At 42.0% G+C, this 27,159-nt stretch overlaps 1 protein-coding gene across 2 annotated transcripts in view; it reads right to left on the bottom strand.

Annotated features, from left to right (window-relative positions):
* KLHL18 (kelch like family member 18) overlaps window positions 1-27,159 on the bottom strand; it is a 70,947-nt gene that overhangs the window by 13,498 nt on the left and 30,290 nt on the right. For both annotated transcript variants that reach the window (XM_004368470.2, XM_004368472.2), the window contains exons 2-4: window positions 8,361-8,491; window positions 4,576-4,716; window positions 867-1,065 (exon numbers count right to left, since the gene is read on the bottom strand). In XM_004368470.2, the coding sequence (XP_004368527.1) occupies window positions 867-1,065; window positions 4,576-4,716; window positions 8,361-8,491 (471 nt within the window). The remainder of the gene's footprint in view (window positions 1-866; window positions 1,066-4,575; window positions 4,717-8,360; window positions 8,492-27,159) is intronic.

Below are 27,159 nucleotides of genomic sequence, written 5' to 3'. Positions count from 1 at the left end.
TATTTACTCTCCCCCTCTACTCTGTCCTATAGGGTCGCTATGAATCGGAATCGGCTCAACAGCAACGGGTTTTGCTTTGGTTTTCTCCTAAAGGATGACTTCACACCTTTTCATCTCTCCTCAAATTTCTAACACTTCTCCCTCATCCTCACTTTCAGCTGAGAAAACAGAAACAAATCAGAAGAGAGCGTGAGTAAACACCTACATAAGCACCTACCAGCACCCCTCCACTCCCTGCTCACCTGGGTGTGTGCACTCGGCTCTCCCTCCTGGTGCTGTGGTGGATGAACAGTCTGGGTTCCTATCAAAGACACACACCCCTGGGCCCTAGACCCTGCCTCTTCTCACTCATTCCAGGACATCATTCCAGCAACTACTCCCTCTTTTCTCCTGCATTACCAATTCTTCCCTCTCTTCTGGAAAATTCCCATTAGCAGTCAAATATACTATAATTTCTCCCACCTTAAAAAAAAACAAAAAAACAAAAACAAAACCCTCTTGACTTCACTTTCCCCTCAAGCAACTGCCCCATGCTCTGCTCTTCTTTAAAACAAGGCTCTTTCAAAACGTTATCTTTACTTGCTATTTCCAGTTCACAGCAGAATATTTCTAATAGTAGTATTAGAAATAACCCAAGCATCCAAGAATAAGGAAATTAGGGTGGATAAAAATCAATGGAATCTTATTTAAATACTAAAATTATACAACGTTTTCATGAAAAAATGCGTATGATACAACAAAACAAACTCCATGATACACAGCTGCATATACATCATGATCTTTGCAAAAAGGATTATTACAAAACAGATTAGAAAAAGAGAAGCATTTCATTCGTCACATCCCAGCCAAGACTGTGCTCTACACACCTGCTCCTCTGATTTGACATTCAGCTCATCCCGAGACACCAGCTCAAGCACATCCTCCAAGGGCAGGGCCAGGAACTCTTCTGACACGGACACCTCCACAAAGTGCTGGTGGATGAAGCTGTTAGCTGCATCGTACAGCACGGCGCACATCATTGTCTCGGCAAACTGGCGCACACCCAGACAGTTCTTGGGGTGGAGACTTTTGGCATAAGATGAAAAGAAAAGCATTTAGAGGGAGAAAAAAATATTATCTTCGCTCATTCTCTTGGTTCTGGGTGGAGCCACAGAATGAAAACAGAGTTTGTCCTCAGCTTGGTAAGAAACTCCGTGGGTGACATCAGGCGTGCGATTCTGGGCCTCAACTTCTACAGGTGTAAAACTAAAACAGATTATCCTCAAAGGTCCCTGCCTCTTGGGCCTAGTTATCTATGAGTCTGGGAGGAATAAGCTCTCTGGGAAATGCTCTGAAGTGGCTATCGTAAGGAGAGAAGACCAGGAGAACACGTGCTGGAGAACCTGCTGGCTTTCCTTCAGCCAGTGCTTGGCTGAGCGTTTGAGACACTACACCACCACTGGTTACCAGGGAGGCACTGGAGTCATAAATGAGTCAAGTACTTTGCTAGCCTTTTATGTACATTCTCCCAAGTCATTTTAACAACCCTGCGAAGTAGTAATTGTTGTCATTTTATAGGTGGAAAACAGGCTCAGAGAAACTAAAACATTTCCTCACAGTCCCTCTACAAGCAGGTGATGCTGCTGAGATTGAACCCAAGCCTTTTATACATGTTCCCATGGAACCAATGCAGACATACATTCACTGGGGCCAAGAAAACCTGGGGCAAATCCCGGCCCTGCCACTCACTGGGCAACGGTGGGTGGATTCCTTAGGTTCCCCAAGTGTCAGCAGTTTCCTCGTCTATAAAAAGATGACGACAACTCACCTCCTAGGGTGGGGGCCGCGATTACGTAAGAAAGCAGGTGAAAGCACTCAGCATGGTGCCTAGTATGATGCTAGCTGCTGTTTTTATTTTCATTATTGTTGTTATTTTTCTCACTCCTGTTGCATCTGAGAAAATTCCAAATGAGCCCAGTGTGGTTCTGAAATCTTGGTGACAACAGCAGACCCTGGCAGGATGAGCCTTTTATTTTGATTTTGTGACTGATAACCTGTGGCGGGAGATACTATTTATCAGATTAGAAATTGCCCACATTTACTTTTCTTCATTAGAATGCTTTTTCTCTTTTTTCTCCATGTTGATTTAAGGTTATAGGCATAGACTTATACTTACTAAGCAATATTCACCATTGTCCCCCAGCGCCAAAGGATTTAAGGTGCAAACTTAGAAGCAGTAGAGCAGTCAAGGTCTGAAAGGGCAGAGTATTTAAGGAGCCTGGCTTTATGACTAGTCTAAATTCTATAAAACTGATGTTTCATTCTAGTCTCTAGTCTAAACTTGCTCTGTTCATGATTTTGCAAACCTACATGAATTTCCAAAGGCCAAGAAAACATAAGCATTGTGCAACACGCTTTGTAAGCAAGTAGGTTGCATAAGATACAAGCTTTATCCAAGCTCATCTAACTAATCAGAGGCAGGAAGCAGTGACTTGAATTAAATAAATTATTGGCTTGGTTCATTGACCTGTTTGATGTTCCAACCTAGGTCTGACAGAAAAGTTTTGGAAAATACACAGCACCAGAGCCCACCTAAAACAAGGAGGCCACATAGCCAAACGCTGGGAAAAGGGCCACGAGGAAAAATTAACACCAGCCTCAGGTTGAAAAAAAAACAGCAAGCTGAAGATCTAATGGGCAGAGTGGCCTGAGAAACAACTGCTCTAAGAATGCTGATGCCTTTGCAGCTTCTCTGTACTCTGTTATGCCCTGTCTTTTCCACCACTGCTTTAGTTCCTGAGAATGATTTTCCTCAAGTCATCCACAATCAAACCTTTAGCTATCGAATCTTGAAACTGAAGGGTCCACATGCTCATCTTCAAGGACACACAAGAAGGGGGGTGGCACAAAAAGTTAATGTACTTGGCTGTTAACCAAAAGGTTTGCAGTGGAGTTCACCCAGAGGAATCTCAGAAGAAAGGCCTGGTGACCTACTTCCAAAAAAATCAGCCATTGAAAACCCTGCTGGGCACAGTTCTACTCTGACACACATGGGGTCGTCAGAATGGACTCAATGGCAACTGGTTTGGTTTAGTTTTAGTTACTTCATCAGAAGGCCCTTCTCTAGGCTCTGTGGGGACACAGACAAGAACAGGGTCCAGTCTGGGTCCTTCAGACACTCACAAATGAGTAGGAAAGGCAGTGTGTGCTCACACACATGCCCACATGCATCCCTCAGCCCATCCCCAAAGGCATCCTGGGGCAGGAACATAGTTTAGTTCTGCGGCCCTACTCTCACCATATAGTCTCTATCTGTAAAACCGGGAATAATACCACCTACCACACCAAAAACAACTCAGCTAGCACCCAGCAGACGAGTGTTCCCTGCATTCTAGCCATCATTACCTTAGTCATTTTGATTGGCTGCACACATGGCTGTGCTCAGCAATGCACAGGAGCACCATGAGGGCAGGTGTGGACAGCAGGCAGGGCTCACAGCGCTGCTTGGGGAGTGAGACTAATGGCGGGGTTTGGGGTTGGGGGGGTCAGCTCTAGAGGGGATGAGGTTTAGGATGGCAGATCTGAGGTGGGAGGAATGCTGGTTGTCAGGTCAGGGACCAGTTGATCAGAGTAGGCTCAGGTGGAGGCTGGCCCTGGAAGCGTGCTGTGGAGGTAGAGGTGCTGTTCTTGTTCCTCTTTGCCTGTGTTTGACCCAGCACTAACCTTCACCCCTGCAAGACTCTAGTGGTTAAAAGGCCTCTACCTTATGACTAAGGGCTCTGCCTCTTCAGGAGGAAGAATAGCCTTCTTAATTGCGCAAGTCACCAAAAGGTCATAGAAGAACTTACCACACTCCAAATACGTGGGGGTATTTGGTCCTATAAGGAGCCCTGGTGGCCCAGTGGTTAAACAATTGGCTGCTAAGCACAAGGTGTAAACCACCAGCCACTCCATGGGAGAAAGAAGTAGCAGTATGCTTCTGTAAACATTACAGCCTTGGAAACCCTATGGGGCAGTTCTACTCTGTCCTATAGGGCCGCTATGAGTCGTAATCGACTCAATGGCAACAGGTTTTATTTGGTTCCTACCCTTAAAGAGCTTACCAGCTGTACAAGGATTGCTCCCAGGGAAGTGAGGGGAATAGAGATTTCTAGGAGGTGAAATCTGAGTTGGCTCTTAAAGAACTGAGGTAAAAAGGAAGGTCAAGAACTTCAATGAGGGTGAAGGTTCTAAACAAAGACGGAGACAGCTGTGGAACAGTTAGGGAGCACTGAATAAACTGGTTTGGTGAGAACAGTGAGCTAAATTAGTGGCTGGTGAGGCTGGAGAGAGAGGACCAGAGAAGACGTACATTGTCGGGCCAAGGGAGAGAGTACACAGGACTATATGTAAATCATACTCTACAGAGGTTCAAGCCAAAAAGTGGGCACTGTTTGATACTGATTTTAAGAAATGTCATCTCTGCAGAGTAACCTTCTCAGTTCACTCCTTTCATAAAATCTATATGCCCAAGGACTTAGCAAACTTTGGCAGGGGATTCCAGGAATGAAATGGTCACGTTCCCTGCCATGGGCCAGGGCCCCCACATCGCCTCACCGTTCTCGCAGGAATGTGCAGCAGGCGTCTTTGATGCTCTGCAGCTGCAGGAAGCTCGCCCCCATGAGCAATGACTGGACATTTTGCTGGTCAATGGCAAGGTGGCCGTTGTAGGCAAAGTTGATCAGAGCTTCCAGGGCACTAGAGGAAAGAGGGAAAGCGTGAGATGTTCTTCAGAGATAGGTCTTTGCCCACAGTAGACCCAGACCCTAACTGAGCTGACATTACTGCCTGGGGAATAGATGGGCCTCACTTTAAAAACCATTTAGCCCCTGCCGTTTGAGATTCTACCTGAATAGAATAACCACTTCATCACAGCCAAAGACTCATTCTACTTCTTAAGATATCCTTACTGCCCAAATAATTTTACTACAGGAGATTCTAAAAAGAAAAAGCCATCTCCCACAAACTACTTGATAACTAACTAAAATGGTGGTCATTTTTCTAGGTTCCCTTTCAGTCCATTCGCCTGCACACATAACCTGTACAGATATAATCATACAATACTATCTAGTCTTTTTCCATGTTTCTACAATGTCTTCAGGTTTATCATTTTTAGTGGCTGCTATATAATATTTCAACGTGTAAACATGGTGTAACTTATTTCCTTTACTAGTAGGCACAACAGCTATTACCATCTTAGTGCCATTATAAATAATGTTTTTGGATTGTTATTTCTTTGGGATAAATTTCCAGAATGAGACTTCTAGCATTTTTTCAGGCTTCCAATTCACACTCAGCATAAAACGTAAATTCCTTCTATGAGGCTGCATGTGGTCTCATCTCTCTCCATCACTCCAGCCTCATCATCATCTCTTTCTCTCCCTCACTCTATGCCAACATGCTGAACACACTCTCACCTCAGGGCCTTTGCATTGGCTGCTCCCTGTTTGCAGGGCTCTTCCCCCAAGTGGCTCACCCCCTCACTTCAGTTAAAGTCTCGGCTCAAATGTCACCTCACCAGAGGGGGCTTCCCTGATCACCCTGAAATAGCACAGACCCCCACCATCATTCGCTAGCCTTTGCTTTACTTTTCTTGCATCACTTTCACTCCTAGACATACACACACGTGTGTGTTTATTGCTGGATCCCTACCACTAGAATGCCGGCACAAGGAGAAGCACTGCTTTTTTTCCCCATCAAAATGATTTTATTTATTTTTAAATTGTGATTTAGGTGAAAGTTTACAAAGCAAATTAGTTCCTCATTCAAAAATTTATACAGAAATTGTTTCATGGCATTGGCTACAGTCCTGCATTGTGTCAGCACTCTCCCCCTTTCCTTTTCCACCCTAGGTTCACCGTGTCCATTCATCTAGTTTTCCTGTCCCCTCTCGCCCACTTGGCTATGTTCCTGGGCAGGTGTTGCACATTTGATCTCGTACACCTGATTGAGCTAAGAAGTACATTCCTCACGTGTTACTGTTTGTCTTATAGGCCTGCCTAATCTTTGGCTGAAAGGTGAACTTTGGGAGTGGCTTTAAGTGTGAGTTACAAGGGTGTCCAAGGGCCATAGTCTTGGGGGTTCATCCAGTCTCTGTCAGACCAGTAAGTCTGGTCTTTTTAAGGAATTTGATCATTTGTTCTACAGTTTTCTCTTGCACTGTCTAAGACTGTCTATTGTAATCTCAGTCAAAGCAGTTGGTAGTGGTGGCTGGGTACCATCTAATTCTTCTGGTCTCCGGGTTATGTAAGCTGTGGTGCATATGGTCCATTAGTCCTTTGGACTAATTGCTCCCTTGGGTCTTTAGTATTTTTCCCTCTCCTTTGCTCCAGACTAGAAGAGACTGATGATAGTTGTATCTTAGATGGCCACTTGCAAGCTTTTAAGACCCCAGGCACTACTCACCAAAGTAGGATGCAGAACATTGTCTTTAAGAACTATGTTGTGCCAATTGATGTAGATGTCCCCCAAGTCCATGGTCCTTTGCCTTTGAGCCTGGGAACTTCATCCCATGAGGTGTTTAGTTATGTCTAAGAGGGTTCCCTGACTGTGCCACTTGTGTGCTCTACTGTCTATATTAATATATGAGAAGCACCTAGTCATGTATTTAGGAATTTCCACCTTCGAACCTGTATCTGCTGGGGGTGTGTTCCCTTACCACCCCTCCCCCCACCTCTCTGCATATCTATGTATCAATTCATAGATTACTGTTTGTTGATTCTATTGTTGCAGGATTGTCTATGCTATGGTAGTTACCACAGTTGTCCTTTACAGAAGCACTGCCTTCTGTCTGCTCACTGCTATACAACAGTGCCTAGCACAGTGCACATCAGAAGTGCTCAATCTCTGTTAAATGAAGCACCTGGAGTGTGCATGGTCATTAGCACGTATTATGGGTTGAATTGTGTCCCCTAAAAATATGTGTTGTAAATCCTAAGCTCTCTTTATGCCTGTGGTTATAATCCCATTTGGGAATGGTTTGTCTTTGCTATGTTAATGAGACAGGCTTAGTGAAAGGTGTGTCTTAAGTCAATCTCTTTTGAGATATAAGAGATTAAACAAGTGAGTGAGAGAAGCAGGGATGGGAAGAGAGGTGCCAAGACACACGAAGGTTGCCCAGGAGCAGAAGCTCAAAGAGACGGGCCCTTCCTCCAGAGCCAACAGAGAGAGAAAGCCTTCCCCTAGAGCTAGCACCTTAAATTCAGACTTCTAGCTTCCCAAACTGTGAGAAAATAAATTTCTGTTTTTAAAAGCCACCTTGTGGTATTTCTGTTACAGCAACACTAGATAACTAAGATAGACAGCTCCTTCTGATACAGAACCTCAGAGAAGAAGAGTTCACAACTGCCGGACTCACTTCTGTATCTTTCTTTATAACTACCTGAGATTTCTGTCTTATGGTGGATATATAATTCCCTTTCTCCACATATTGGGGCAGATCACCTTCAAGCATTCAGAGTGTGCTGTACAGTCTCCTAGCTCCTTCCCCCTCAGTTTCTACCACTATCAGATTAAGAAGTTAAGCAACAAATGACAAGTTACTGACTAAGGGATAAACTTGGGCTTGACCTTCTTGGGCTTTAATTTTCTGACTCATAAAACAAACATGATATCCACCATCTTCTAGACAGTGTGGTATAATACAGTAGCCACCAACCACATGTGGCTATTTCAAATTAAATTTAAATTAAATAAAATTTAAAATTCAGCTCCTCGGCCCCACCAGTCATATTTCAAATGCTCAATAGCCACATGTAGCTACTAGCTACCATTTTGGGCAGTGCAAAATAGAACATTTCAACCACTGTAGAAAGTTGAGAGGGTAGCAAATGAAGATACTTGTGAACTATTTTGCCAGCGAAAATGTCTAGCACAGAAAATAATATATCACCTTGTATCCAGCACTGGAGCCCTGGTGGTGTAGTGGGAAAAAGCACAGCTGCTAGCCAAAAGGTAAGCAGTTCAAATCCACCAGCTGCTCCTTGGAAACTATGGGGCAGTTCTATTCTGTCCTATAGAGTCCCTATGAGTTGGAATCAACTCAACGGCAACGGGTTTGGTTTTTTTTGTACACAGCATCCAGTTTAAAAAGCATCTCAGACCCCAGTTCTCATTACAAGTGTTACTCCAGTAGTAGAGTAAAAACAGCATCAAAATTCCCTTCATTTTAGCCCTGTCTCAGGCCTCTGGCGAAGGTTCTAACTTGTCTACGTATCACTTACTATGTATATGCCACTGTGCTAGGCACTGTGTCCTGCTGTGAGTCCTCAAATGGCACCAAGCACCAAGCTGAGGCTGTGTTGGGAAAGCAGCCTGTGAAACCTAATGGGAGGATTTAGTACCTTGGGTCCATTCCTTGCATTACAATCTCATCCTGCTTGCACTCCATCATGTCATTTGTAAACATAGCGTGGAAGTACGGGATCGAGGCTGCTAAGACGATCCGGTGAGCACTGAATTTGTGGTCCCCAATCTGTGGGTAAAGTAAAATAAAAAGAGACACTGAGGATTGCAAATAACCAAAATCCAACCTGCCCCTTCCACAGTTTACCCCTCTGCCCACTGTAATGGCACCAGAGGCATCCAGTGCAGGAGAGCCAAGGCTCATCATGGTGACAGTGAATTATTTAAAATTCAATATACTCAGGCATAGCAGAAGAATGGGGTATTAAAACGGTTTAAAAATGTAAGCCTGAATGCTTCACGTGGTAGTTTTTACTTATATGGCAGTCTCTACGGCATCCCTCCCAACTCCGCAACCAACTCAAATACCTGATTCCTTTAACACAATATCCCAACCCCAGTTTTATTAGAAGGCATACGGAATGGGCAAAAAAATCTGTCCAAGAACCCTGGAGCTCCTAACAGTACATTCCTCAAGAAGAGTAAATACCTAGTGGCAGAAAGAGATGAGGAGAAATGAGACCAGACTTGAAGAAGGGGCATGCTCAGGCATCGAGGACAGAATAGGCATCAAGGGGTGGAATGTTGAGGGGTCCTTGGGCACGATGAGGGCTGTGGTAGACAACAAGAGGCCCAGAGCTCCTCCTGGGAAAAGTGCCCTGCAGCAGCCCTGGCCGGTGCTCTGCATGGCCTGCAGGGCTCAGGTCCATGGCTCTTGCAGGGGCACAGGCAGACTCTCTCTTCAATTTCTAGCAAACCCTCACAGTCACACCCTTTGCCTTAGGAGTTCTATAAAGTGTTTTCTAACTATCTGTCAAAGCATTTTCCCTTTAATAAGCACTGCCATTTATAGCTCCAAGCTACATAAACATTTCTACTTAAGAACTTTTCCACTCCTCAGAAAGAGCTAAATGATAATTTTTCTCTCCTCCCTCCAGGTTCCATATTAGTGAAATGCCAGGGTATCTCACTACGTGGTGTTTGTTTCTTCATGTCACATTTATTCAAGGATTCTAGCTCAGGTTCTCTCACTGTGTCCTCTTTTTCATAAACCTGAATTTCAGGTTTATAATCTGTAAACAGTCCTTCAAGATCACACACATGTACTTACACACTATCTTCCAAATGCCAAGAAATCATTATCAGATTCAGATTCTTTTAGTTCCTCTTATAATCCAGGTGTTGCTCTACTCCAGAAGTTGGAGACATTAAATGGCTGTATTTTGGGAGTTTTCCATAATTTTTAAAAAAAAATCAATAGAATACATTTACATAGTTCTTAAAGTTGTTCTAATAAGGCTTATGATGAAAACCAGCAGTCTCTGGTTCCCTATCACACCCGATTCTGCTGCCATGAGCAACTTCTTTCAACTCTTAGGCATTTCTTTTTGGTGTTTATCTCCACACTTCTCAATGATATGCCTATATATTGTCTCTTGAATTTTCACTACCGGTGGTAGCCAGCCTCCAAGATAACCCCCCAATGATCCCTGCCTCTTGGTATTTACATCCTTGTATAATCCCCTCCAAGGAGCCTTGGTGGCACAGTGACTAAAGTGATTGACTGCTAACCTAAAGGTCGGCGGCTCGAAACCACCAGCAGTTCCATAGGAGACGTATGTGGCAGTCTGCTTCTGTTGAGATTTACAGCCTTAGAAACCCTATTAGGTCACTATGAGTTAGAACTGACTCAATGGCAGTAGGGTATAGTCCCCTCCAAAGGAGCGCTGGTGGCACAGTGGTTAAGCGCTTGGCTACTAACTGAAAGGTTGGTGGTTCAAACCCACTAGCTGCTCTGTGGAAGAAAGATGTGGCAGTCTGCTCCCATAAAGATTATAGCGTTGGAAACCCTATGGGGCAGTTCTACTCTGTCCCATAGAGCTGCTATGAGTCAGAATTGACTCAGCAGCAACAGGTATAGTTCCCTTCCACAGTGTATCAGGGCTGGTCTGTTAACCAACAGAATACAGCAGAAGGGATGGTATATCACGTCCAAGGCTAGGTCATAAAAGGCATTGCAAAGTCCTCTTATTCGCTCTCCTGGACCACCTGCTCTGGCAGGAAAAGGCCGATATCATATCCTGAAGAGAGGTCCATGTGGCCTGGAGCTGATGCCTCCTCCTACAACTATTATAACTGATCCTGGAAGCAGATACTTCAGCCCCAGTCAAATCTTTCAACGACAGCAGCAGGAACAGACATCTGGACTGCAACCTCATGAGAAACCTGAGTCAGAAATACCCAGCTAAGCTGCTTCTGACTCCCTGACCCACAGGAACTGTGAGATAATAAATAAACGTTGTTTAAAGCAACTAAATTTAGGGGTAATTTATTATGTAACAAAAGATAACTACTACATTACTAATCTAATTCTTATTATAGAAGATTAAGATTTTGTGCTGACATCCCCTTCACATACTACTCTACTTACTTCCTCTATCTTTCCAATATAATTATGTCAATTTTTAGTTAAATCAATATGAAGAGTTGCATTATTAGGTCTATGTGAGTATTATTCACAGCCAAACTATGTTGTAGCCTTTTTTGTATGATTTTTATTTTCCCTGAAGGCAATAAAGAAGTGTAAACTCCTTTTCATATGCTCAGTCAGGTGCTCTATCAGCTGTTTGTTTGTTTCTTGAGATACCCCTACTGAAATTTTGTCCTTCTGGGAACTCCCTTTACATCATCTATACTGGAATCCCTGTTTACTGGATCCCATTTAGTCCTCTTTTTTATTCATTCCCTTGTTCTGGTGGAAACTCTCTTCTAGTAGAGCTTCCTGAGAACAGGTACATGCACACTATGTCTGAAAATGTCTTTACTACCCTCAAACTTGCATGATAGTTTATCTGGGAAGTTGGAATTTTTTTGTGTGTCAAAATTTTGAAGGTATTGCTCCATTATCTTCTAGTTTGTTGCTCCTGAGAAATCTAATGTAATTTTTAATACTAACCATTAGTATGTGACCATTATTTTCTCTAGAACCTTTCAGTATTTTCTCTTTATTCTTGGAGTTCTGAAATTTCACAATGCTTTATGGTGGTACTGTTTTTTTTTCATTCATTGTGCTGGACATTCAGGTGTCTTTTCAATCTCTAAAATTATTTCAGTTCTGGGAAAACCTTTTCATACTATTTTCATGATAATTTCCTCCCCTCTATTCTCTCTCTCTGAGTGCTGGTGGTGCAGTGGTTAAGAGCTCGGGTACTAACCAAAAGGATGGCAGTTTGAATCTACCAGCTGCTCCTTGGAAATCCTATGGGGCAGTTCTACTCTGTCCTACAGGGTTGCTATGAGTTGGAATTGACTCAATGGCAACAGTTTTTTTTTTTGTTTTTTTTTTTAATTCTCTCTCTCAGGAGCCTGGTGGCACACTGGTTAAAATGCTTGGCTGCTAACCAAAAGCTCAGTGTTTTGAACCCACCAGCTGCTCTGAGGGAGAAAGATGTGGCAGTCTGCTTCCGTAAAGATTCACAGCCTTAGGAACACTATGGGGCAGTTTTACTCTGTCGTATGGGGTTGCTATGAGTCGGAATTGATCCAATAGCAGCAGGTTTACTCTCTCTTTTCCTAAATTTCTATTAGCCAGGTATTGGACTTCTTGGGACGATCTTCTAATTTTCTCATCTGTTCTCCCCTATCTTCCACCTTCTTCTTTTGGTCTACCTTCTATGAAATTCCTTCAACTTTATCTTCCAACCTTTCTATGTTGTAGTTTTTTATACTGCTTAACATATTTTTAATTTCCAAGAGGTCTTTCTTGTTTTCTGAAGTTTCCTTTTTCTTTTTAAGAGAATCGTGTTCACCTTTCATGAATGCAGCATTTTCTTTAATCTCTCCCAAGATATTACATAGTTTAAAAAAAACTTTCTGTCCCCGCTTCTTCTCCCTGCTTTTACTGTTTTCCTGAGTTCATTTCTCCCCATTTGTTTTGGCTTCTGCCTTTTATGTTAGAGGCTGTCTTTAAATGTTTGGTGACACTTGGCTACCTGTTCACACTTAAGAGTCAGGTACTTAAAAAAGCTGTTTGAAAGCTCTCTGTGTGTGGACTGTTTGTCAACTTATGTACTTCCTGTTAGTGTGATCAGGCAAGGATCTGTCATTTTATTGAAGACCCCTAAAAGTAGTACCTTTAGGACTTTTTCTCTGGGGATAATTTTATCAGAAAATGATCTTCCGATCTCTTGCATGGCAGTGCCCGGCTGAAGATATTCTGGAAACCAGATGAAGAAGGGGAATGGCCCTACCATTCGTTATTTAGAACTTTCCCTGAAAACTCTTTGAGAGTTTTGCTTCACACTCTGTTCCTTACTCTATGCTTGGTATGCCTGAATTTGGAGCCTCTGGTTCAATATCCAAGACTAAAACTTCTGTCTCCTGAGAGAGTGAGTGGTGGTGGTGGTGGTGGTGGTGGTGGTGGTGGTGGTGTAGGCATCTAATTGCTTTTCACACAGGCTTTCAACTAATCGTACTGTTTTCAGTATTTCAGGTCTCTAATTCCAGGGCTCTGCAACACAAATCCTCTTTCTTCTTAGTTTCTTCCCCTAGCAGGCACTTAGCTTTCAGTTCTGCTAGCCCACAAAGTCCATCACACGTACCTTCTGGCTTCAACATTCTCTTGCTCTCTCAATTGCTGATTATCTCTAACCCCTTTTAGTATCATTTTAACAGGGTTATAGGAGGGAGTGGAGGTTAAACTGCATGATAAGCTTGCTGTGTTGAACTACTATGCACTTATTTTTTCATCTAGAAAATAAACATAAGGCAAAAAGAGCAAGCTCTATTTGTATCACTAGGTGATCTGGTTTCCCAAAAAAGCTCAGCTGAAGAGAAGACAGGCCTACCTTGGGATACGCTAGCCAGATTACTTCTAAATTCTGTGTTCAGTTAAGGGCGACAACAAATTTGGCCTTGTCTAAAAGAGGGAAACCAAGATGGGAAAGGGTCTGAAAGCTACATGTTACGAGAAATGGCTAAAGGATAGTTAGTTTAGAAAAGACAATTTAGAGGCACCACCTAAGAATGTTTACGGAGGTCTTGGACTTGTTCTAGGACTATTAAGTGACTCTTTAAGGGATGTTCCAATTCTACAATTCTATGACGCTATACTGTTGCGAAAAGCTTTTTAAAATCCAAATATTCTTACTTGTAATCTCAGTTTAAAAATGTCACTTTTCAAAAAAAATGAGAAGATCATTTACTGAACTCCTTTTATATGCCATGAACTATGCTAAGTACCCATTAAGCACTTTTTTTTTTTCATTTTAATCCTCACAGTAACCCTCTGCAGCAGGTAGCAACCATTAATCCCATTTTATATATGAGGAAACCAAGATTTAAAAGTACCTTGCCCAAAGTAAAGCAGCTATTATGCAAAAGAGAAGGAATTACGCTTGAGTTGTTTACAAGCGGGGTTTGAGAGGGACCCAGGAAATAATACACCTCTCCTCTCACCTTGTGTTCTCAGCCAATTGAAAAAAAAAAAATAATTTAATTAAAAAGAACCTACATACGTGATAAAATTGCAGAGAACTAAATACATGTACACACATACACATACAAATGAGTACAAGTAAAACTGGCGAAATCTGAATAAGGTTGGTAGATTATATCAATGTCAATATCCTGGTTGTGATACTGTACTATATATAGTTTTTCAAGCTGGATTCCTTGGATGGCATAAATGGTTAGATACTCAACTACTAGCTGAAAGGTTGACAATTGGAACCTAACCAGAGGCTCCTCAAGAGACAGGCCTGGAGATCTGCTTTTGAAAGTCACAGCCTTGAAAACCCTATGGAGTAGTTCTACTCTGCACACATGGGGTCACTATCAGTCAGAATGGACTAGATGGCAACTAACAACCACCATCACTGGGGGAAACTGAGGAAAGGGTACACTGGATCTCTCTGTATTATTTATTACAGTTGCATGTGAATCTACAGTTATCTCAAAACAAAAAGTTTAATTAAAAAGAATAAGGTAAATGGAAGATCAAAATGTACTGTTATTACCGATACATCTAATATTGCAAACTATGGCTTATACAGGAAGGCAAGTGGGTTCCCAATTCTTTATCATCCTCTACAACTACAATGGTTAAGCGCTCGGCTGCTAACCAAAAGGTTGACAGTTCCATGGGAGAAAAAACTTGTTGATCTGCTCCCAAAAAGATTAACCCATTGCCATCGAGTCAATTCCAACTCATAATGACCCTATAGGACAGAGTAGAAACGTCCCACAGAGTTGCCAAGGCTGTAAATCTTAACAGAAGCAGATTGTCACATCTTTCTCCTGTGGAGCGGCTGGTGGGTTCGAACCCCTGACCTTTCGGTTAGCAGCCTAGTACTTAACCACTGTGCCACCAGGGCTCCTTTCATAAAGATTACAGCCTAGGAAACCCTATGGGTCAGTTCTACTCTGTCATACAGGGTTGTCGTAAGTTGAAATTGACTCAATAGCGAAATTGACTCAATAGCACACAACAACAACGCAAAGGCTACTTTCTCCACTGACCTTCAATTACATAGATACCTCAAATCTCTCCTCCACTCCTAAGGTGGCAAAGAAATGTGCAACAGGATTAATAAGAAACATATAATTGTTTGGTCAGAAAAGTTAAGGTTGTTTGACAAATATCCCTACCTTCAATCACACTTTGCTACATATCCACCTCTAAAACCATAAAGTATTATCAAAATAATGGAATCAGTAAATTTTAAGTATTAGCAAAGATCCAAGACAGGAGAGAGGAAAATAAATGAATCTATGGTGTGCATGAAATACTTTGAGCTGAAAGAGCTAAGCTCATGAATACATGTGAAAGTTGCCAGAGCTACATGAAGGTGTTAGGTTTCTCCATGTTCACAGAGTACTTAGTGCCCGTGCCTCACACCAGCACAGAACCAGCACATGTATCAGCACCAGCTACGTAACCACTAGGGGATGACACGCAATGAATAGCATCTACAAAGCAAGTTAGGGCAATCAAGGGACTTCCTAGGTATGCACAACACCTTCGAATTTGCTCCTAAGAAAAGAAGGCAATTCAAACTGGAAAGTCCAACCACTTGAATTAAAACTGCAGCAAGGACTCAGCACTCATATTTTGCTTCTACAAAGAGTCGATACAAAACCTCTTTCTGAACAGGGGCTCTGTATAATATGACCTGAAGACTGAGACTGAAGTATTCTTGCTCATACGGGTTCCATCCATATTGTTTTTATTAACTTTAATATCTGTTAGCAGCTTTGTTTAGAAAATTAAGAGGTTATGGAGTTATGCAAAGGAAAGCAGGAATTAGGATCTAAAAGTCAATGGGTAACTTAAATGTATATCTATTTACACAATGTAACTCCACTGTGCTTGGTTTTTAAAATCATGAACATATTATTCCTTTGATAAATGTTAAAAATCAAAGTGGGCTCCATGATTCCAACATAGATATTAAAAGTGATGTGAGGTGAGTTTGGAGAAGTAGGTAGGACAATCAAGAATTCCGCATTTTACTTCAAGATGTTAGGAAACCAGGGAACAGTACTAAGGAAAGATTCCCACGATTCAGAGCCATTATGTGCAGTCATCAGTGTAGAAACAGGGGAGAGAGAAGTCATCTGAGGAAGCTCAGAGTGAGAAGAGAAGCAAGTATAAGACTGAGCCTTGAAGAACTCCAATATCTAGAGATCATCTAGTAGAGGATGCATCTGCAAAGGAGACAGAGGAAGTACAGAAACATAGAAAGGAAATGAGAAGCAGGGAGACATCTGGAGGTAGCAAGGCATGTAGGAGCAGTGGTGCTCCATGTTATGGATTATGTCCCCCCAAAATATGTGTTGTAAATCCTAACCTCTATGCCGGTGGGTATAATCCCATTTAGGAATGTGTTGTCTTTGTCATGTTAATGAGGAAAGATTAGTATAGGGTGTATCTTGAGTCAATCTCTTTTGAGATATAAAAGAGATTAAACATATGGACCACTCTGAATGGGATCACAATAGAGGGTCCTGGACACAGCAGGAGAAAAATGTTGAACAAAAAATCAAATCCGTAAAAAAAAGACCAGACTTACTGGCCTGATACAGACTGGAGGAACCTCCAAGACTATGGCCCTAAAACACCCTTCTGACTTGGAACTGCAGCCATTCCCAGAAACTATCTTCCAGCCATGCAATACACAGGCCTATGAAATAAACAATAATTACCCAAAAAGAAAGTGCTCCACAGAACAAACAATTATACAAAACCAAAAGTGCAACATTTGCCCAAAAGTAAAGATGGGAAGGCAGGAAGGGGTAGGAAAACCAGACAAAAGGAAACGGGGAACTCAGAGGGGAAATGGGGAGAGTGCTGACAGTGTGGGGATTGCACCCAATGTCATGGAACACTTTGTGTACAATTTGTTAAATGAGAAACTAATTTGCTCTGTAAACTTTCACCTAAAACACAATAAAATATTAAAAAAAAAAAAGAGAGAGAGAGAAAGAGAGGGAGATTAAACAAGCGAGCAGAGCAGAGATGGGGGAAGAAAGATGCCAAGCTATATGAAGATTGCCCAGGAGCAGAAGCTAAGAGACAAGGACCTCCCTCCAGAGTCGACAGAGAGAAAGGCCTTTCCCTAGAGCCAGGAACCTGAATTTGAACTTCTAGCCTCCTAAACTGTAAGAAAATAAATTTCTCTGTGTTAAAGCCATCCACTTGTGGTATTTCTGTTATAGCAGCACTAGATAACTAAGATAGTGCACCAGACAGGCAGTGTGGCATACCAAAACCCAAACCAAACCCATTGCTGTCAAGTCAATTTTGACTCATACAGACCCTATAAGACAGAGTAGAACTGCCCCATAGGGTGTCCAAGGCTGTAATCTTTATGGAAGCAGACTGCCACATCTTCCTCCCGTGGCACGGCTGGTAAGTTCGAACTGCTGACCATTCGGTTAGCAGCTGAGTGCTTTAACCACTGTGCCACCAGGGCTCCTTGCAGTACAGCACAGACACTACAAAAGCCACACGCTTGGAGTGAGAAGGAGCTCATCAATTGTGTGATCTCAGGCAGGCATCCTCAAAGCTTGGTTTCCCAACTTAGGAGATAATTTATTTTATCCATCCGACCGCTAAAGTGCTTCTGAGATCAAACATAAAGGTGTATGAGAATGGCTAATATGAATGTCATCTGACTGAGTCTCCAGGATCACTCCAAATTCCTAGTGTTGATGGAAAAAAGTGTCGTCCTGTGCAGCCTAAGCTGATACTGCTGCCAATTCTGGGTCTTGTTTGGAGGAATGGATTTGTGTGGATTTGTCAAAGTTTATCCACCACTGGGATGTGACTTGAGGGCATACTGCAAACCAGACAAACAGAGGTGCTCCATAGTGGAGAATGGATGAATAAATGACTGCATGGATGGGCTATGGAGCGGACTGAAACTAGCTTTTTTTGAGAGGGGCCTCGGAAGTGCAACTTTGGCCTCATTAATTAAGAGATATGCAATACATGTGAAAATACTTAGCACAATGCCAGGCACTTAGCAGATTTAACAAAAGTTTTTCTTGCACCCAGCTGAAAGCACCAGTCACAAAACAGACTAAAATATGAATGACTGAAATCCTCACAAGTTCACTCTGATGAATAGCATCCTGGTTCAGAGTTTCAGGGCCAGCTCTACCATAGATAGAAGCAAGTTGCTCAATTTTATTATGTCCCACATTTCTAGATTGTAATATAGGACTATTACTTATGGGACATGGCAAAAAATATTTTAAAAAATTTTGAGATGCTCAAGAGAAGCACTATAAATACTGGTAAGGGTCACTACAATCAATTAGACAATACTATAAAGTACAGCACAGCACTAAAGGTCAAAATACTTGCAAGTATTTTCACACTGTGCTCATCCCAGAGGAGACAAAAAAGCAAAATAGTACCTAACTGTGCTAGATTCTAGGTCAGCTGTTACCTTTCTGCATGACTTAGGTAAATTATCTTCCCTTCACCCATGCCTCAGTTTCATCTGTAAAATAAGGGAGTTTAACTGGATCAGGTTTCCAAACAGGTAGCGGCTGTGTTAATAACAGTAGCCTACCATGAATTTGGAGTCCTTGAGTGGTGCAAACAGTTAGTGCACTCAGCTGCTAACTGAGAGGCTGGAGCTTTGAATTCACCCAGAGGTAACTTGGAAGAAAGGGCCGCCGATCTACTTCCAAAAAATCAGCCACTGAAAGCCTTATGGAGCACAATTCTACTCTGACATACATGGGGTCACCAAGAGTTGGAATCAACTCAATGGCCACTGGTTTTTTACCAGGAAATCAGGAGAGCTTTTGTTTTTATCATGATGGCATCTACATAAATTTGAAAACTGTAAACATACATAAAAAATACTTAGGTATAGTATAAATTAGTCTACAGGTTCGTGCACACGTGGATTTGAGGGACTGTCTTAGTCAGTGCTGCTATAACAGAAATACCACAAGTGGATGGCTTTAACAAACAGAAATTTATTTTCTCACAGTCTAGTATGCTGGAAGTCCAAATTCAGGGCATCAGCTCCAGGGGAAGGCTTTCTCTCTCTGTCTGCTCTGGAGGAAGGTCCTTCTCGTCAATCTTCCCCTGAACTAGGAGCTTCTGTGCACAGGAACCCCGGGGTCCAAAGAATGCGCTCTGCTCCCAGTGCTTCTTTCTTGGTGGTATGAGGTCCCCAACTCTCTGCTTACTTCCCTTTCCTTTTATCTCTTGTAAGATAAAAGGTGGTACAGGCCACACCCCAGGGAAACTCCTTTTACACTGGATCCGGGATGTGACCTTAGTAAGGGTGTTACAGTCCCACGCTAATCATCTTTAACATAAAATTACAATCACAAAATGGAGGACAACCACACAATACTGGGAATCATGGCCCAGCCAAACTGACACACACATTTTTGGGGGGACATAATTCAGTCCATGACAGGGCCCTTGCAATAACTCTGTGGAATCCCTGAGGCCTGGGAACCTCTGCACCAGAGGTGCTCCAAGGTCCCTCCACGTTAGTACAGTTTAAGACTATGACTAAAGCAAAAAGAACCACAAATCCTGAGCACCTCCATTGTCTACCTCAATTCTGACTTGCTTTCACTCACAGACATATAGAGACACACACACAAAGCTTTCCATTTTCTTTCTTGGAAAGACCAGGAAACTTTTCATTCCTAGCCCTGCTCTGGTGGTATCTTTGGATCAACGGGGCAGTGTAGCATGGTACTGAAAATTCTATTCTAGTCCCTATCACAGGTAGGTGGGGCTCATCATTCAAGCAGAAAAAGCAGGAGGGCAAAATCTGAGTCAGGAGTAATGTGAGACAGTTGTTCCCAAAGAAAGCAAAAGACGCACCCAGGATAGATTTTTCTTTGGTAGAAAACATTTTGATACTACTGCTCCTACCTTCAAGGTAGGAGCATAAATAAAACAATAAGCAGTTAAGTGCCCAGCCTGTACACACAGAATAACTTTGGGATCAGTGGGATTAAGGTTAAGCTTTTAGGCAGTCACAAGGGATGCTGAAAGTACATGATAAGCAGTAATCCATAATTTTACTGAGGCACAAATTTGAATCATAAGCATCTGAAGCTGGTGTGTTAAGAATGAGTCTATAAAATGGAGAAGTAGTAGAAGTGGGTCAAATCTCTAAAATTCTTTTAGGTTAGAAAATCAATAATTATAAATTCTTTAAGAGAGACAGCATAGCATGGTGGATAAGAACAAGTACTCCGGAGCCAAACTGCCTGAGTTCAAATCTAGGTAGGGTTTGCTGTTTACTAAGTGACCCTGGGCTAGTTATATAACCTCTCTGTACCTCAATTTACTCACCTGCCATATGGGGAAAACAGTACCTCCTTTATGGGGTTATTGTGAGAAATAAATTAGCTAACATTTGTAAGACATTTAAACAGTGCATGGCACATACAAAGTACTATATGTTTGTTAAATAAATGAAATGTTTGAAATTTAGAACATTATAGCAGTTATTTTTAAGATCTTTAGAGAAGTGGCCTACTATGGCAAACTATGGCCTGTGGGCCAAATCTGACCAGCCTCCTGTTTTTGTATAGCCCATAAGCTAAGAATAATTTTCACATTTTTTAATGGTTGAACTACAATTAAAATCAAAAGATGACTATTATTTCATGACACATGAAAATTATATGAAATTCAAACTTCACTGTCCATAAAACAGCAAAGTTGAGTACTGCAACAGTGACTGATGGCCCACAAAGCCAAAAATATTTACTATTTGGCCCTTTACAGGAAACCCTGGTGGCATAGTGGTTAAGAGCTACAGCTGCTAACCAAAAGGTCAGCAGTTTGAATCCACCAGGTGCTCCTTGGAAAACTTACGGGGCAGTTCCACTCTGTCCTACTGGGTCGCTATGAGTTGGACCTCTGCTCTAGAGTCACAGGGAACAAATATTTAGGAAGAGGGAAAGGGAAGTGGACACATTCTCTAGAAAGAAGATGCTGATCACTTACCTAAGATTTGCCAGCCCAAATCACACCTGATTTTCTGCTGGTATTCACGAACTCATCTGCTGAACTACTATGGACTGTCCATACTTTGGGGAGTTCAACAACTGAGATAAACTCCTGTCTCATATGAAATGCTTGTTCCTTTTTAGAAGCAAATAAGCTGAGACTGAAACAGAGGCATTCACACAGGGGCCATAAATGGGCTGAACAGGCCTGCTACCACCAATGTGCCTTTCTGTTAAACTTCAGTTTCTTAGTCATGATTACACAGTGAGTCTAGCTCTCGCGCCCTCTCTCTCTCTCTCTCCCTCCCTCCATCCCCATCCCTGTGGGTTTAAATGCTAATTAGCCCCAGCAAACAGTGCTGCCTTATCCACCAGAAATGAAGGAAGTGGGCTGCACATCTGAGACACTTTGAAGCATCTGCCTTCCTACCTCAGGTATCAATCAATCCTCTGCCTTATTCAACAACAACCAAGTACAAAGCCAGCCCAGCCTCAGTCCTCTACTTTCAACCCAAATCTTATTCAGATGTTAAACAAGGCTATTCCATGTTTAGGAGGTGACGGTCATTATGAGTCTGAATCGACTCAATGGCAACGGGTTTTGGCCACAGTCTAAAATGCTGCACTTGTTTCTGTTTTTTCCTACTCTAGTGGATTTCAAACTCCTCGAGAGTAACAAGGGTCTTGTACATCCACTAAATAGCTCAGTGAATATTGGTTGATACTAAAATACCCACTCTGTCCTCTGATAGTCTCTGAGAAAATTCAGCAATAGCAGACCAGAAAATCACCAATTCCCTGTGAAAATAAATTATCCCCTAGACAAGAGGGCACTTTCACCAAAGGTTAAGTCAAAATGACTGCAGGTTCTCTCAGGTAAATTCCAGAAAAGGATACTGAAGACTGAGCAGGAGGAAATGTGATTTTCTACTCATTTCCTTCCAGTTTTTCTTATGTTTACAAGTAGGTTTAGTAAATCTTCAAATAACCATAACACTTAAAGCTTATTATGACAATAATATCTATTACTATATATTAGTAAACTATTATCTATATCAATAATATTAAAATAATATATTAACTATCAATTACCTATAATAATATTATCATTTATTAATGAGCTATTTTAGATTACTTGAAGGTTAATAGAAAATACTTTGGTTTAAATACGTGCCACTAAAAATCTTCCTAAAACATATGATTATCTACAGACTCCGTCTCATATCAGCTCTGTCCAGTACTCTTTGACTTCTTCTGGGAGCTTCTATCTTCATTCCAACCACACTATATAACACATGACCCAAGCCCAACCAATCAGATTCTTCCTTGGAATTTTTCCAGTGGTACAGTATGAAAAGGGACAATCCCTTTAGGATGGTTCCATTACCTTCCAAGTGTAAAACAAGAGTCCATGCTGAAGCTAGTTCCATCATTGTTGTTGGCTGCCATCGAGTCCGTTCTGACTCATAGCGACCCTATGAACAACAGAACAAAACACTGCCCGGTCCTGCACCATCCTCACAATCATTGTTATGCTTGAGCCCATTGCTGCAGCCACTGTTAATCCACCTGATCGAGGGGCTTCCTCTTTTTCACTGCCCCTGTACTTTACCAAGCATGATGTCCTTTTCCAGGGACGGATCTCTCCTGACAATATGTCCAGAGTATGTAAGATGTAGTCTCACTATCCTTGCTTCTAAGGAGCATTCTGGTTGTTACTTCTTCCAAGACAGACCTGTTCGTTCTTTTGGTAGTCCATGGTACATTCAGTATTCTTCGCCAACATCACAATTTAAAGGTGTCAATTCTTCTTTGATCTTCCTTATTAACTGTCCTGCTTTTGCATGCATATGAGGCGACTGAAAACACCATGGCTTGGGTCAGGTGCACCTTAGTCCTCAAGGTGGTATCTTTGCTTTTCAAAGTTTAAAGAGGTCTTTTGCAGCAGATTTGCCCAATGCAATGTGTCTTTTGATTTCTTGACTACTGTTTCCATGCATGTTCATTGTGGCTCCAAGTACAATGAAATTTTTGACAACTTCAATATTTTCTCCATATATCATGGTATTGCTTATTGGTCCAGTCGTGAGGATTAAGGGCCTAAAAGTACTGAGCCCTGCAGTCCAGAGAAAGCCCTGGGCATTCAGAGAAGGGGGCCCTTGGTATGTGGGTTATAACTACAGGTGGTTTCAGCCCTTGTTGTGCCTTGTTGAGTCAGGTCTTAAAGGGCCCTATTTGTAAAAGACGAATAAAGATGGTGTTGACTGCATCCACTCTAGGTATCAAAGGCATATTGAAAACAAGAAAACAGTGATTTATTGACTGGGAACACTGCGGGGTGCTCAGAAATGTTCAACAGATACCTGTTGCATGGATGGCTCTTTGTTGAATTCCTAGCAATTTATTTTCTTGGAAGAGTTAATATTACATTGGATAATGGTAATCAGCACCACCACCTGAATCTCTATCATAACTCTGTGAAGTCATGATCTGCCTGAGGTCACAGAGGTATGAACAAGGGCCACTCAGTGTCCTCCTCTGTGAGTGTGGACAGCAGACACTGAGGAAATGTTACCCTTCCTCCACAATTCCACTTCCCTCTTCCCCCACAACAGTGATGCTGTGAAGGCCGGGGACTAGGTTTTATTTATTTTTGGACCCCACTGCTAACTGCAGTGAGGGATGACTAAGTTTCTCAAGTATAACTTCTCTCCACCTGTCTTAATGTAGGGTCTTGGCCATCTCTTGCTTGAACACTGAAGATCTTCAGAAGTGCTGCCCTTCTACTCCAGTCCATCAGCACCCAGATGCCCCATTTAGCCACATCACTTCTCTACTTTACTATCTCTGGGGATTTTTTTAGCAGGCAATTTGTCAACGGCAATTAAAATCTGACCCAATAATCCTCCCCTAGGATTGATCATAGGGTTTTCTTTTTTTCAGGATTGATAATACATGAAGCTACAAAAGGATACGTACTAGGATGTTCACTGTCGCATTGTCTGTAATTAAACAAATAAAGCAGGTGTATAACAACCTATATGCCCATCAGTAGGGAAATGGTAAGATAAGCTATGGTATAGCCATACAGTATGCTGAAGAAATAATTTGAGAAGATGGACTATATGAAGAAGAATGTGGCATTTGGATTGGAAGAACGATCATTAACAACCTGCGATATGCAGATGACACAACCTTTCTCGCTGAAAGTGACGATGACTTGAAGCACTTACTGATGAAGGTCAAAGACTACAGCCTTCAATATGGAACACACAAAAAAGAAAGTGAAAATCCTCACAACGGGTCCAATAAGCAACGTATGATAAATGGTGAAGAAATTGAAATTGTCAAGAATTTCATTCCACTTGGATCAAGAATCAATGCTCATGGAATCAGCAGTCAAGAAATCAAAGGACGTATTGCATTGGAAAAATCTGCTGTAAAAAACCTCTTTAAGACTTCCAGGCAACATGACGCTATAGTCAGAAGCACCACACAGTCCCTCCACAGCAAAGATCAGAAAAACTAAGTTAAACAGAGTCACACATCAATCCTGAAACCCTAAGCATCAAATGAAGAGATAAAGAACTCAGCCAAGCACCAAATGGAATAAGAAACTGACTGAGAACAGAGAGTGAGGAGAGATACATGCAGAGGTCCCCTATCAGCTACCGGAGCACGGATCCGCCACCTTGGACTCCTACTGGAGATCAGGAAACAGGGAGTACGAGAAAGCAGCTTCACAGAGCTTCCAGCAGGAAACAGAACAACTGGTAACCAGCAATATAGGCTTTCACACCCCCCACCCTTCTTCACCCCCACTTAGCCTCCTCTGCTTCCTGCAGCCACAGTCTCTTGGCCGGGAAGCACCAGCTTCACCCTGGTATCACTTGGATTCCACCTGCCCACACTGGCCAGCTCCCTGAGTGCCTTTTGTTGGTTGCTGGTGTTGCTTTTTTCTGCTTTTTTAGATTTCTTCCTTACCTCTCACCACCTCCCCCTCCTTTCTCTCAAATACCTGGCTCTGTGTGCCATCTTTGCTTCTTTCAGAAAGGCTGCGAAACACCACTCGACTGTCAAGCTGCTTCCCGGCCCATGCCGCCATGCTGGTGGGATCCCCGGGGCTTTCTGTTTGTTTGTTTGCACTGATTTGTTCTGTTTTGATTTGTTTGTTTTCTTTTTCTTTTCTCAGCTTGGGAGCCCCTTCTAGCTGGGCAGTACCATGCGGCTTGGAAGCTACTCTGGACAGACACACAGGGACATCCCTGGGGGCATTTCTTTTTTCTTGTTTTTTGGGTTTTTTTTTTGTTTCTTTGTTTTGTTTTCTCCTCTCTCTTATTCCCTTTTTGTCTTTCTTCATTTCAGGTTTCTCGATTTATTCATTTTTCTTCTTTTATACTTTTTCTTTTTCATTTTTGTTTTTCCCCATTTCTCAGCCTCTCATCTCTTCACTCCAACACCAAGCTCCCTTAGCACTCTTTTTTGTTTGTGTGTATGTTTTTGGCTCCTGTTCTTCTCTCCTCTCTCATCTTTCCCATACCAATCTTAGCTCCACACATCACCATCTACCCCCTCCTTTCTGCCTACCTGCACCATGCGGTGAACATCACACTCCCAAGCAGCACAGGCACGGCCTACTGGAACTTGCCCTGCACTGATTCCCGGTCCGCACTGTCAGCCCTGGTACATGCCACAAACAACCCATCCCAGCAACTCCCCTTCAGTTAGACCTGCCCTGCTGTACCATACCTGAGTGACTGACCCTTCCCACTGGAGAAGTAAGTGAAAAGTATTGTGCCCAGAGACAAGCAAACAACAAAGAACGCGCGGCCCACCTGCTCAGACATAACCAAATAAAACAAAAAAGCAGGATAAAACAAACAAATCTACCATCAGTAAATGAAGAAAATAACCACTGAATGCCTCAAAGACAGCAGACAGTATCAAAACATTTACAAAAAGACAGGGTGGTTCCACTAGGAGTCCAAAATAAAACACCAGATGACCTTCCAGGAGAAAAAAAGGCACTAAACCTAACTGATAGGGAATTCAAATCTCTAATATTCAGAATTATCCAAGAGTTTAAGGAAACAGCAGACAAAAATGAGGAAAAAATAGACAAATTCATGGAAAAGGCAGACAAATTTATGGAAAATACACACAAAAAAATGGAAGAATACAAGAAAATAATACAGGAACAAAATGCTAAAATAAATTCACAACTAGAAATCATACAAAAACAACAATTAGAAGTCCAAAAGATAAAAAACAAGATTTTAGAAAAGGACAGTGTCATAAAAGGGCTGAGGAGCAGGTTTGAAATGATGGAAGACAGGATCAGCGAAATTGAAGACAAACACTTGGGTACAACTCTGTTTGAGGAAAAATCAGAAAAAAGAACAAAGAAAAATGAAGAAACCCTGAGAATTACATGGGATACAATCAAAAGCAAAAATCTGCACGTGATCGGAGTTCCAGAACAGGAAGAGAAAACAGAAAACACAGAGAGGATCACTGAAGAACTGCTGACAGAAAACTTCCCCAATATCATGAAAGATGAAAAGCTGACCATACAAGAAGCTCAACGAAACCCTGATAGGACAGACCCCAAAAGAAAATCACCAAGGCATATCACAATCACACTCACTAAAACCAAAGACAAACAAAGAATCATGAGAGCAGCTCAAGAAAAACAAAAAGTCACATACAGAGGAGAAACAATAAGATTAAGCTCAGATTATCTGGCAGAAACCATGCAGGCAAGAAAGCAATGGGATGACATATATAAAATCTTGAAGGCAAAAAATTGCCAGCCAAGAATAACATATCCTGCAAAAATCTCATTCAAATATGATGATGAAATTAGGACATTTCCAGATAAACAGAAATTAAAGGACTATGTAAAAACCAAATCAAACTTACAACACTTATTAAAGGGAGTCCTTCGATCTGTGAACAAACAACATCAGACCACAGGCTGAATCTAGGACACAGCATTGTACTAGCCAGATTACCAACCTAGGAAATGAACTCTTAAGGACTATGCAAAACCAAAATAATTACAACAGGGAACCAGAGAGGTTAATCTGTAAATGACAACAGCATCAGAACAATAAAAGAGAGCATAAATGATGTAGGTGTAGAATCTTGTAATGGAGAGGAAGGCAAAGCGTTACCAAGTAATAACAGACTGGTTGAAATCTAGGAAGACAAGGGTAAATTTCAAGGTAA

This window comes from Trichechus manatus, unplaced genomic scaffold, assembly GCF_000243295.1.
Source record: "Trichechus manatus latirostris isolate Lorelei unplaced genomic scaffold, TriManLat1.0 scaffold00001, whole genome shotgun sequence".
Classification (NCBI taxonomy): Eukaryota; Metazoa; Chordata; class Mammalia; order Sirenia; family Trichechidae; genus Trichechus; species Trichechus manatus.
The sequence above is the reverse complement of the archived record's forward strand: the minus strand, read 5'-3'. Positions and strand labels throughout refer to the sequence as shown.